At 42.1% G+C, this 14,165-nt stretch overlaps 1 protein-coding gene across 1 annotated transcript in view; it reads right to left on the bottom strand.

Moving 5' to 3' along the window:
* Positions 1-3,969: 3,969 nt before the first annotated feature.
* LOC120384666 overlaps positions 3,970-14,165 on the bottom strand; it is a 238,771-nt gene continuing 228,575 nt past the window's right edge. The window contains exons 3-4 of the mRNA XM_039503649.1: positions 12,432-12,569; positions 3,970-4,285 (exon numbers count right to left, since the gene is read on the bottom strand). Coding sequence (XP_039359583.1) covers positions 3,970-4,285; positions 12,432-12,569 — 454 coding nt within the window. The remainder of the gene's footprint in view (positions 4,286-12,431; positions 12,570-14,165) is intronic.

Here is a 14,165-nt window from a genome sequence, read left to right as displayed (position 1 = left end):
AGCCATGTTTAGGCTCTCAGGGGTCACCCAGGCATGCCAGTGTGGTTCCTGACCCAGCCCCTGTAGGCTATGTGTGTTGTTGGGTAGTCTGAGGGTGCTGGGCAGTGTTGGTGGCCTCTGGCATACAGGAGGTCAGACTAAATGATCTGATCTTTTGGCTTTAAACTCTGACTCTACGTGTGTCCCTCCAGCACAGGTCAAGCCGGCATTCTCAGATGCAATCCCAGTCTCTGCCTACATGCTGATCTCTGAGGGAGCTGCTCCTCTGAAGCCCTGAGCTGGAAAGGGGACTATCTAAGTATTTCAACGTTTGGGTGCTTAACCAAAGGAAATCTTTGATCCCTGTGAAGTTCACCCATCACTAATGAACAGCAGCCTCAAATGGTCCAAGCTAGACCTAGATAGACAGTTCACAAGCATTTTTACAGTCCATCTAGCCCTTTTCTTCTGTTGTGAATTGTCTCTGAACAGACCATCACATGTTAGCTACATGTAACTGTTCAAATATATTTTGCAAAGAAATTTCAGCAAGTTTCATGGCAATTGCTTTCTGTTCCCTTGTTATATGAATGTAGGTGAAATTCAGCCCTGTGCAACAAGACAGCACAAGGTCTGGATGCTCCTTAAATCACTCTCAAGCCCTCAAAATAGGCTCTAAGTAGGACTATCATGGTGCATAGGCCTGTTGCTAACCCTATGCCCAGAGGTGAATTTAATCATGTGGTAATGTCTTTCTTCCTTAATTGGGGACCTAACCTTTAATAAACTAATCGTACTTCCTGCTGAAATGGATTGTGTTTAGTCATGATACAAATTGCAGTTTATGATTAAACAACTCTTGCTAACATGACTGTTTACAAAACGTAAACAGAGATGTGAGCACAGCTGAAGTTAAATTCCATCTCAAAGTTACTGAACTGTTCATAACTGATTTTTCCCATATTTGCTCATCTTGAGTCGAAGCCAGTAGAACTAAAGAAGTCTAACCTGCAGTAGGGAATAGGTAGCCATACATGCTTCCAGTAGGCATTGGTTCCCTCTCCTGGTTTTTTCCATCATTCTAACCTTATGTCTCCTGCTAAAATGCCTAGAAGCCTCCATTATGTTGTCTGAGCAGTGGTATTTTGAAATAATCCAGATATGCAGGTGCAACTAATGAGGACAATAACATGGGAGAAGCAAACTTCAGAGCATTTATGGATTTAAAAAATACTATAGAATTAACCTGTCCAGGCTTTGACAGATGAAATCTAAAGACAAATGATTTGTTTGTCTTTGGAGCAAATGCATTTTAAAAAAAAAGAAAATATAAATATAATGCACGAGGAAGGGTTGTACTGATCTGAGAAAGAGGGTAAACTGATCTGATCTTGATTATAAGTGCTTTATGCTGCTACTTTGAAACAAACAAACAAAAGTTAATATGAGGGCAGGGAGTGGCTTTTAGCAGCTTAGCCCATAGGGAGAAAAATGTAACAGACAGACCTTGGGAATGTTTGAATTGTCTTGATTGTGCAAGATTTATGGTCTTTGTGGGGAACAGAGGGTCACATTATGATTCTACTTACTCTTGCTGTCTGCAGAGCTGGGGGAGGGAAAGCAGCTAGAAGCAGCCTTCCCCAAATGTTTCCTGGAGCAGTGGCTAGAGTCAAAAGCCATTTTGTTTGGCTCTTGTTTGACTAAGCAATCAGGTAATGCTGAATCTGTGACACTCCAGTCACTTCTACAGCAGAAGTCTTTGTAAAAAAAAATGTGTTGTGAGATTGCTAAAATGTGCTCATCCCACAATCTCTGAATGCTGCTACAACAGAAACACCTATAACAATACATGTAAATTACTGACATATGTCAGCCTTATAGTCTCCCAGACTGGGGGGGTGGGAAGCTGTACATTTCCCACAACCACTCCCTCAGGCAAAAGATTGAGCAAATACAGTAGACGTGGTGCGATAAACCAAGATTATGGCACTTCACTTCCTAAGTGTGGCCTTAGGCACAGGCTAAGTAGGCAGTTACCCAGACGCTATATTTAAAGGGACACTAGAATAACATGGGCAGCCATGATCACTCACCAGTAGTCCAGTTCTGAACATCTCTTCTGTGGCTGCAGAGCTTCCATACCACCCTGTATTTTGCTGCAGCTTTTGCATATGAGCTGGATACCTTTGTGTCTTAGGTCTTTTAGCCTAGGGTGTAGTGCACCAGTGCCAACCATTCATATAGACCAGTGCTGCTTAGTTCAGATTCAAACCAATGCGCATCATGCTGCACTGCTGTAAACCATGTCTACGCTGGGGTTTGCAGCTACAATAGTGGCTAAACCAGGGAAATTTTAAGATGAAAGGACTATAAGCCTGGCCCCGAGGGCAAGTTAGAGAGTAAAAGCCGCCTGACAGAAATTACTGGAGCCATTATTGAAGCACAAACATCTTTAATAGTAGCAAAAGGTAAACAAAAATACTAACCAACTCAATGTGTTTGTGTACAAAGGATCACTTTTTCCTGATGTGAAAGTCCCTCTTAAAAATCATTTGAATAGGAGGTACACTGGATAGCTGTAAATTGTCTATTTAGTTATTGTTGTTTACATCATGACTCAAATTTGAGGAAAAGATCTTAATATGAGAACATTTAGTCCTCAACACTGTTATCATTTTGCTTTCAAATAAATGGTCCTAATCTCAGATATGTGCACATGGAAGTTTTTGGGTGCTTTTCAAAGTCCAAAAAATGTTGCTGTTCAGTACTACCTGAATCTCATTAAGCCCACGCTGTTAAAATAAATACAAAGTACTTGGTTTGAAAATAACCAAACTAAGCAGGGAAAACATAAATCACATTCCCCCCTCTCACTGCTGTTTTCCTCAGTATATTCTCCCATAATGCTTCAGTGATAGCTGACAGTTGGATACAGCACAAGACCCTGCTGGACAACTGTCAGGTTTGCTGAAGGATATTAAAGAGAACTTGATCATGTGTCAGCTCTCTTCAAAATACACTCACAATGGGAAAGTGATATATCTGTCAAAGCAAGGACTTCAGCATTTGGCAGAACAGGCCATTTCCACAAACAAAACTGTCCAATTACATTAGAGGGCATGAACTTCAGGTGTGTATGCCAGGGACAGAAAGATCTGTAGCCACACATCACAGAGACTGTCTCCTTATACCATATGGTTGGATGCAGGCTGAATCTCAAACATAGTTTCTTTATTCTTCATAGATTAAGAGTTAATTTAGAACTATCAGAAACATAAATCGCAGCTTTGAACTTCTACATTAACTTTTTTTGATTTCAGTCAAGGCTGCCAAGAATTCATTTCTGGAGAGAGTGGAAAATTTATGGGGTTTGATTAGATGATTAAGGACCAAACTATGGCACAGTTAATGCTTGTTTTGTTTTTTAAATGCTTTTAAGAATGCTAGTGTGAGTTTTGATTAAATATCATTATTGGTTGGGAAACAAATTATGCCTGACACAATAACAGCAAAGACTTTTTCCTGGAAATATGTTATAGTTGAGTTGAGGTCTTTCTTGTCGCTTTCAAAAAAATGCAGGCATTTGGTGGGAGTGAGCTTTCAAGTTAAAACTGTTTGTTTCACGTACAGTATGTTTCTGTGGATAACTAAATTCGAGGAAGCCATCAAATTTTATGGCTGAGGGTGGAAACTGTTTTGGTCACATTGTCTGTGCCAAAATGCTCATTTTTGTGTACATGAAATATAACATTTCATCTGTGTATAAAGGTAAAATCCTGCAGTTTAATATAGTGCCCGTGGAGACCTTGAGTGGGACAATTTGCAAAGAATATGCTCATTTTCAGGAGACACAGTCTACTGTAAAGTGGGTGCTGCTGGCTTTATTTGAGTGTGTACAATTTTGTTAAGGAGCTGTAAGCATTTATTTAACCCTTTAAATAAATTGCATTAGAAAACGGAGAGGAAAACAAAATACAAATATCCTTTTGTTCAGAGTGGAGATGTGAAAAACACCATATTAAGTTGAAGCCCAGCTAAACATCTGGGCCAAATTCTATGTTGATTTACATCCTGTGCAATTCCATTGAAAGCTATTTTTTTGAACTGACTCCTTTTAAAACTACTATTCTCCCAATCCTTCCCAATTCCCGGAAGCAAAATGCTCCCAATTAACAGCCCCAGTGCTGCCTTGTCCTCCTCCTCTGAAATGGAGCATTCCACTCTAATGTTTGCAGTTCCTGTTGGCCAGGGTATATCTGCTTCACTTCCTCTCTTCCACTGACTACAGGTTTGTCTACATGGTGCACTAGAGGGGTGAAAAATTCAAACAATACTACATTAATATTCACTAGGGAACTTTTAGAAACACCACCACGAACCACAAGGGCCCCTTAGTGTGTACCATGTTAGTGCACATTAGAATTTACACCCTTCATTGTGCAGACAAGCCCTTAGTTTCCCAAACTTTAGCAAGTTGAGCCTCTTTCTTGAATAGGAAACCAATTGTGTCAGCCCACCATGTGCTGTTAAAGCACTACATATTTTAATGTATACACCTTCTATTCCTCCACACCACTCTCACTCCTCCCCTCAGCCATGGCTTCGCTCCATTCCCCATCAGGAAATACTGGCTTCACTCTTCGAAGGCTTTGTCTCTGCTGCCAAGAAAGGTAGGTTTTCACAGCAGGATACTGTTAATTAACCATACATTACCCATAATTCCACTCTTCTGGGACTACTTGCAATATTCCAAACTGCTGAGCTGCTTCAATAGCCACCATTTAAACCAACCAATCAGCTGGTGGCTTCATTTTTTGGTCATGCTGTGTGCTGTAACTGATCAACTGTTTGAGGCACAGGGAGTTATCTGTATGAGACCTTCACTAGGGGCCTCAATCATATGTCTATCTGCTCATCTGCACAGGCGAGTGAGGGAGCATAAGAAACCCCTTAACCATCTGTGTAGGCTCCTTGCATTACCAGAGTTGGGCGTTAGGGGAGGGGAGCATAGCTGCATTCTTGTTCAGATAGGTAGAGTGGGTGGTACAGGCAGCAAGTAGGTGGAGCTTTGGTTCTACCCAATGCTCCAGCAAATGCAGCTGAGCTGATACAAAAAGAAAAATAAGATGTGACAGCAAACGGGCATGTGCAAATTCCTGACCCCTGGTGGCCAGGGAAGGAGTAGAGTTCAGACTGAGATTGAGACCCAGTCTTGTTCCTGGCCTGACCCTCAGACAGCACAGTTACATGTGCTTTCACTGAACTGCTGAATTTTTTCAGCAAAATTTCACTGCCCGGGGCCTGGACAATAGTCAAAACTTGTTCCAGCAGCAGATTTAATATCTCACAAACCATCAACTGTAATAACTGGTGCTTAAATAGATAGAAAGCTCCTCTTTTCATTGGTATTTGGTTTTGTTTCTAGCCCGGCTATATCACAAGATATCATGTAAGACCCTCAAACTATAATATTATGGATAAAAAGCTATTTTAGGTCATGTTAGTGATTTTTAATATACCCTGATTATAATTTTCCTCTGACTTCAAGGACTGAATAGTTGGCCTCCTGTGGAAGCATGGCTTTATAGATGGATGGAAACAAGTATAGGAACCATAACAAACCTTTCTATTGTTTGCTATTTGTGTACAGCACCATATATAGCACATACAGAGTGAATGCTAGGGTTGTGTGGTACAGTTATAAATATTTTTTAGTACTTATTTGAGAGGAATTGTATATCACATGACTTTGGAACTCATGAGTTATATGGCCTTCTGAAACTCATGCTGATAAACCTTTTTAACTACACAGCACTAGCATGTATTAACTCTCACGCTCATCTTTCTGTTTGCACAGTAGGCATGACAATAGAAGAGTTATTTACACTGCCAGTACAATTTTAACTTTGCAATAACCTCAGTTGACATGATGGCTGTGTGGAATATTCAGAGTTACAGGTATGGAAACCTTCACAGGTTTCAGTTAGTGAAGTTGCTCCTTCAGTTGGCAGCTCACTTGCCTGAAAATGCTACAGGATCTGAAATTCTAGTTCCCCTCTGCCTTTCCTCCATAAATTAATCTCTTAATTGGCAAGCACAATATGCACATTTACTTAATGAGCTGTGTGGTGGCCTAGCCTGGTTCTTAGAAAAGATCATGCAAGTTCAGCTACGTGAATAGCGTAGCTGAATTCAAAGTACCCTAGTTCGAACTACTCACCCGTCCTGACGCCGCGGAATCGAAGTCCGTGGCTCCAAGGTCGACTCCGCCACCACCTTTTACAGTGGTGGAGTACCGGAGTCGACCGCGGCGCTTCCGGAGTTCGAACTATCGCGTCCAGATTAGATGCGATAGTTCGAACTCCGAGAAGTCGAACTCACCGCGTCGACCCAGCTGGTAAGTGTAGACTAGCCCTTAGAATCTTTACCAGGCTTTTTGCTGTAGCTGACAGACTCTTGGGCTAACAGTCTTGGAGTCAATGGATTTCACCCAGGTTTACCCTCATGTGAGAGCAGAATTGGATCCCTTCTTTGGGAATGCTGGAGTGACATATTCTAATGATACCACAACAGTGTTCCATGAAATCATTGTCCCCCCAGGCCCAAATTATTGACCAGCATATCTGATTATTTGATGAGAGGTGATTCCCTACTTAAGGCCAATCACCTAGCAAGCATCAAAGGGTGGGGGGGGAGGGATGGATTTAGACATCTATACAGATAACAAGAATATCCAGAAATATAATCATTAATATTTTTTAAAATGGAGAGGAGTGGAATAGATATACAGTCTCAGGTTCAGGGCTTAATCCAATCTCTAACTATTTGGGTCTAGGACAAGACAGCCCTTTATGAGGACAGGATATCCCACATCGGCCTATTGTGTGGTTTCTTGCGCATTTCTCTGAAACCGCTGTTGCTGGACATTGTCAGCAGTAAGACACTGGACTAGACAGATCATGGGATCGATCCTGTTTGGAAATTCCTATATTCCTTCAGGTGGATGTCAAATATTTCTTATATATCCAAGGCTACATGTGTTGGAGCCAAAGCCCATTAAAGGAATGGAAAGCCTCCCATTGACTTAAATAGAATTTAGATCAGGCCCTGAAAGCACAACTCACATTATAAGAAGTTTTTTTACAAGATGTGGTTTTTTTAAAATAAATCTTGCAAAGTTTTGTTTTGTTTTTACGTAATTAGAAGTGCATTCAGATGTTCACAATATGCAATAAAACCAAGCAGGAACAAACAAGAAAGATCAGACACTCGTTGTGAGTTGGTGATAGCTGGTATGAACTTGCATGGTAGTACCAGTGCCTGATCTAGACTGTGCAGAGCACTATAATGGTAGTGCTAGAGAGATCAGAACTCTACTTGCCCTTAGGCAGATCGATCAGACAGGTCTGAGCCTATAAACCATATATTCAGAATGGAAAAGCCGGGAGAAGGAGGAAAAGGAAATTAAGTGTACTCATGTTTGTTGTCTTTTTAAAGATCTGAAATGCACAGAATAGTTAGAGTACCAGCAATTACGGGACAAAAATATTATACTGGGAGTGAGATTCCCTACTGCACTTCTTAGGGGATGTCTACACTACTACACTGCTACACTACTATTTTTAGCTGGGAGTGTGCTGAGCTAGCCCACTAAAAATAGTAGTGTGGCAGGGGTGGTGGCTTGGTCTGGCCTCCTGTGTATATACCCGGGTAGGTTTGTACTCAGCTGGATTGGCTAGCCAGAGCTGCCACCCCTGATACCCCCAGCTCCACTGCTATTTTAGTGTGCTATCTCCAGCAGAACGAGCACATGTCCATCTACCCTTGTTGAGGCACAGCACAGAACTAGCAGCCCACAAGAAAGGGGCTATTGTGGCTTTAAGACACACTGTTGCTCCTGGTCTTGGGCTACTTTAGGGGCTGGAGAGGCCTATGGTATAATTTAGACGATACGGGGTGGGCTGTCTAAGTTACAGCAGCCTTTTGGGGTTTTCCTGTGGGCTGCAACGTTGCCTGGAATATCCACAATACCGAGTGATGTGGCCCTGCCCTGGACACAGACCTCTTCCAGCCACAGCCCCAGTTCCCTTTATACTCCTGTACTGGGACTTACTTATGTGGGGTGGGCAGAGGCGGCTCTAGGAATTGCGCCGCCCCAAGCAGGGCGTCATGCCGCGGGGAGCTCTGGTGGTCGCTGGTCCCGCGGCTCCGGTGGACCTCCTGCAGACGTGCCTGCGGGGGGTCCGCTGGTCCCCAGGCACGCACTGGGGTCTGGAGCCGGCCCTGGGAGTGGGGGTCCTCAGAGAACAGCCAGCTGTCTTCTGCAGTGCCTCAGAAGGAACTGGGGCTTGAGACCCTTTACATTGCTCTAGCCCTTATCTCAGTGTAAAGGATGCAGAAAGGGGGTGAAGATTCCGTGCAATGAATACAATAGATCTTACAGGCTATTTTCCCTTTATTGAGCAGTCACTGTTACACACATGAATCCAGTGCTTAAAACCAAACCAATATCACTAAGATTTAGATTTAAGCCCACAACTGTGAGAAATAGTTACCTCTTGAAATGTAGGTTATGATCATAGCTGTGAAAGCTTGGAAAAATTTGCTTGGCAAGCAAACATGCTCAAAAAAACTCAGAGCACTGAGTGTTTAATTAGCTTAATTTACTTCCTGTTACTTTAAAATATGCCCATTTGAGCTTGACATTACAGTACTTCCAGAGGCTCCTGCTCTGATACTGCATCAAAGCAATGTTGAAGCAAGAAGGGCTGTATTTTAAAGTGGCAACTCTAAAAATTACTGTTCTCCTTTTGCCCTCCTCAACTCCCAGCAGCAAAATCCCAACCCGATTAGCAAACTGATTTATTTTACATAAAAATAGTCTTCTCCTTTTGCTCTTCTCCTCCCAGTTGGTGAATTTCACTTGACATTTGCAATTTTATCTGGATGCTGTACTATGAGTTCTTCACTTCCCATCTTAAACTTAGGTAGTGTTGCTGGGCGCCGTTAAACGTCTGCTTCAGTACACCTCAGAAGTGGGTGCAGTTCCATGATGGATGAAGTGATTCCTTTAGATAAATAACTTGTAAAGGTCTATTTCGTATCCTTCATGATGAAATATACTCTGATCCTACCATTTTTATTTATTTTCATTGTATAGTATAATCTTGTTACATTATTTCTATTGAACTCATTTATTTAAAACAATAATGTGCCTTTGCTCTTTCTCTCACAGCTACAGAATTTGTGCTAATTCTTAGTTATCAAATTAATTTAATTAAGTGAAAACAGCCCCCAATGCAGTTTTTGGGTCAGCTCTTCACACCTTTGCATCACACTTGCATCAAGGAGCCCCCCTCCCCAATCAGATAAAGTCAAAGGAACCAATTCTACTCCACTCGATCCTCCCTGACATAACTGGAGCCCAAGGTTCTGTGAGTGCAATCCAGAGATGGTGAAAAAGGCCGTTCCAGACAGCATAAATTAGAGCTACCCTGAGGCCAAACAGGCCCCAGGATTTAGTGGGCAGCAGAAGGTTGAAAGCCACCCGTTTTCCACTCATGTGTGCAGAATGTACCTCCCATGCACCCAAGGAGCTGGCCCTGTAATTGCAATTGATGGATCTGGTTTTCCTCTCACTTATATCAGAGTGAGTAAGGAGTAATTCCATTGAAGTCAAGAGAGTTACCCCTGTATAAAACCAGTGTCACATCAATATGAGGCCCAACATTTCTAAGCCTACTGGTGGTAGCCATGGTACTGAGAGTAACTCAATATGTGACACCATTGGAGTGGTAAATAGAGCAATACTTTCCTGTTTGGGTTCCAGGTGGCTTCAGTGAACCAAACCATTTTGTTCAGTTTACCAGGTTTTCCATCTTCTGATGTTGACTCAGAGCTTAAACCTTGTGCAAAATCCCCAAAACAATCTCAGCAAACCTTGGCTAACCTAGTTAGTTTCCTAAGGAAACGGGTGAGTTTTGTTGCTCCTCTGACCATAAGTTCTGAACCCTCAGGTAGCAACAGGTGGGATTTGGAGGTCTTCCTTCTCAAAGGCTTCAGAGGGTGATTAGCAAGTTCTATTCCCCATGGACTTTGTAAAGAGTTACCTGTTGGTTTGGTCCCACCAAACTCAGTCTTCAAGGGGACTAAAAATGGGGCCAGTGCCTCCCATTCTATAGCAATGCTTTCTAGAGAAGTAGATGATTTGCTACCCCCATTTAGCAGCAGGAGTGAAAACAAGCCTGCTTCCACTGCAGCCAGTGCTTTCCTGGGTATGACCATAAGGTGAGGACTGAGATTGTCCCATGGCAATAGGCAATATACCTGATATAATGAAATTCTTCACATTACTGCCATGCAACCTTCATGACTCAGAGTGGACAAGAAAGGAAACATCTATATATATTTTGTTAATATTATATGCACCTCAGTTTACCTGTCTATCATCCTGCCTGACTAGGAGTTAAATCAAAGAAGGCTGTAAAGGGAAAACCAGTAAGAAACCAAACAATGGCAAAGATAACATACTATCATAGGGAATACCAAGGGTCTTCGGGGAAACAATAGGGAAGCTATTTATTGGGGAATACCCTCAATCTGACTTCAACCAGGTTGGCAAAGTTTACTCTTCCCAGGTGGACCCTTGGATCAAAGGAGGTGCTAAAACCTTAAAGATGTGGGCTAGGGAAAAAGGAGGTGTGGAGAGGAGAGAGAAGTGACTGAGCTTGTCAGCAGTTGCCCAGGAGAAAGAGAGACAAAAACTGCAGCAAGAGGGCTATCCCTCAACCTAGGGATGGAGGTAACTTGGATGGAGGGAATTTACAAAAGCTTGAAAGCAAAAATGATAGCGTAGGTAAGAATTATAATAGAATATCAGGGTTAGAAATGACCTTAGGAGATCATCTAGTCCAACCCACTGCTCAAAGCAGGACCCATCCCCAACTAAATCCTGAAACTGCTGTCTCAAGGATTGAACTCACAATGCTGGATTTAGGAAGGTAATGCTCAAACCACTGAGCTACACCCCCCTCCCACAAATATACATAAATCTTTTTCATTCTAACTCTTTTTTCTGCATGCTATGTACCTTTGGGTAAATAAAAAGAAGCTGTTTTTGAATCACTGTAATCAGCTCCTTGGTCACAGACTCCTGGCGGGAAAAGCGCTTACAGGAACCACACACATTTGGGCCTGTGATATTGATGTGGTTGGTAAACAGGGGGCTGCAGCCCAGAGAGCCAGTCTCAGAGTAGTTGGGTGATATGGGTTCACCCTTAAGAGAGGGGAAGGAAGTCAGGCCTGTCACCACAAGGAAGCACCTTATGGGGAATAAAAGTGGTGCAAAGCATAGCTTGCCCTATAACCCTGACACTGGGACTGTAGGAAGGCTAGACCATGTCCTTGTGCCACATCTCAATGGGTGAGGAGTGAGTAGGTAGCAGGCTCCCCTGAAGACTCTATGGACTGAAAGGGCAGCAGGCCTTAGGTTTGCCTAAAACCTCTGTTCATCCCCTGACTGCCAGCCTGGCACAGAAAATGGGGATTGGGTCAGCCACCTGTCACCAAAGATGTTGGGGAGTAATGAAAAAGACCCTTTTTATACCCCTCCCCCAGATGATACCTAGAGGTATGTGGAGAGGGGTTTGTGTGAGGGCTCCTGGAACCAATTAGGTAGAGACGTGCTCCTTTGGGATTGAGGGGAAGGAAGGATGTATAGGGGAGAGTTAAAGGTCTCGAGTCAAACCAGGGCTGGCTGAAATTATCTGAGGTTTGTGCATCCCTAGAGAGAGTTGCTTTTACATCAAAACCACGAGATCTTCCTCTGCTTTTGAGGTGAAAGTTTTGCTCAGTATTAATCACACTGGAAATCAGTTTTCATCCTCCTTTGTTACTGGCTTAAGGGGAGAGAGAACTTGGAAAGTAGGAGAATAAAAAAGAACTTGATTGAGATATTTAAGACTAAGAAATATGTTGTGAAAACTGATCAGTCCTTCCTCTTCATGGTATCTCACAGTACAGCAACAACTTGTCATTTGATAAAATTAATGGCAGGTAAATTTAGAACAAATGAAAGGATCTGTTTCTTCATCCAGGATGTCATCTGCCTCTGGGATTCACTTGCACAGCAGGTCATAAGGACCAGAATTGTAGCAGGAAAAGAGCTGGATAAGTTTATGACCAAATAATACCATTCATAGTTATACTTGCAAAGATAAAGTGTAACTTAACCACAACTCAAGTTCAGTGCCCAAGATGAACTCCGAGCTGGCCAGTAAGGAAATTGATCCCATAGATAATCCAAGGTGGCAGACAATATTATTGTTCTTGTACTCTTTAATTTTTTCTGGTTTTGTTATTTTTGTAGTTCGATGGCTTTCATTTTTACATATCCTTTAAAATGATAATTATGACCAAAATAGTCTGAGATATGCCATGAAACTTCTACTCACCAGAAAGTTTTTAGTTCCACCACGGCAAACAGCTGCATGAAAATTGAATATAGGGTGCTAAAGATCGATGGGCACAACCGATTGCTGTTCCAAATGAAACGACGAAGCACAAAGACATTGAGAAAGCAAATTGATGACCTGTAAAAGATAAGTTCCGATTAAGAAATATTGAGTTGATAGAAATTCCTGCAGGCAAGAAGACAAGGGAAGATGAAATATTTTTGAGAGTGAATGATGAAGCTGTTTGGTATGGATGATTTTTGAGCTCCCTTTACAGTGTGTTAGAACACATCAAATCCATGGCTGATCAGACAACACCTTGCATAATGCGTGTTAAGTCCGTATTCCAGTTTGTTTAGGCTGCAATTCTGAACCGGCAGCCTGTATAGCAGGGGTAGGCAACCTATGGCACGCGTGCCAAAGGCGGCACACAAGCTGATTTTCAGCGGCGCTCACACTGCCCGGGTCCTCTCCACTAATCTGGGGGGCTCTGCATTTTAATTTAATTTTAAATTAAGCTTCCTAAACATTTTTAAAACCTTATTTACTTACGTACAATAATAGTTTAGTTCTATGTTATAGACTTAGAGAAAGAGACCTTCTAAAAACGTTAAAATGTATTACCGGCATGCGAAACCTTAAATTAGACTGAATAAATGAAGACTCAGCACACTACCTCTGAAAGATTGCCGACTCCTGCTGTATAGCCTAGTCCCCTCAACAAGTAAGTGTCTTTGACACACAAAAATACCCTCACTGCATATAAACATATATAAGAATGTTCTTCAGTAATAACGTCTGTACTGCAGTATTTGGAGCATTACTATAGAATTTAACAGTGATTTTTTAATGAGAGGATTTCTGCCTTCTGTAAGGCAGTGCACTGCCTGTGCAGGATCAGGCACCAAATCAATATGCAAATCCTTATTCATGTGATTAGTTCTTAGTCAAGCAAAAGATCTGTTGACCTTCATGGCACGACTCATATGCATAAGACTCATCTGAGTAATGATATGCAGGATTGGGTCCTCTGTTTGTAAACTCATTGAGGGCAAGAAGTCTCCTCTTTGTTCTGTGCGCACTTTTAACTCTCCAGAAGCCAAATGCAAAATGAGCCAATTTTTCAAACAGCAGAGACTGAGGTTGGCTTGTCCACATGCACCGACATTTGTATTCATGCTGGATAATTGCACCAGCAAATGCCTAACTGCTTGTATAATTAAATAAGTACAAATATGGGTTTCTTTTGTTATTTTGCATGCTCCTACTTTTGAAAATGTCATGCCATGGGCTGATTCAGTGCTGAGTTTCTCCAGGTGTACACCATGGTAACTGCAGAGCGAGAAGTGGAGATACACCAGGGCAAATCTAGAGTAAGGCAGTGCTGTATCAGGCCTTGTAGGTCTTTCTCTTACAGAAGAGCTGATGTTTCCAGAAGAGTGGAGCCAAATAGTACCTGAACTTTGTGTACCCAAAGGCTATTAGGGGATCCAGACTCATGGAAAGTTCATCTTTCCTGATGTGGATTTTCATTTGCTTTTTACTGTATGTTTTCTAAAAGTACTGTCACTGTGTTTGTTCAACCGAGTATATATGATGTTATAATTGTTTTGTTTAGTACTGTAAATAGTATGTGTGATTAATCTTGTCCATGCTGGAAAGGTATTTGAGTTTCTTACCAGGCGGTATGTGTTTAAGGTTCTGCTTTATTTATGTGTAACAGAAGAGGACAAG

Source organism: Mauremys reevesii, linkage group 16 (assembly GCF_016161935.1).
Source record: "Mauremys reevesii isolate NIE-2019 linkage group 16, ASM1616193v1, whole genome shotgun sequence".
Lineage (NCBI taxonomy): Eukaryota > Metazoa > Chordata > Testudines > Geoemydidae > Mauremys > Mauremys reevesii.
Note: the sequence above shows the minus strand (reverse complement) of the source record. Positions and strands in the feature narration are given on the sequence as shown.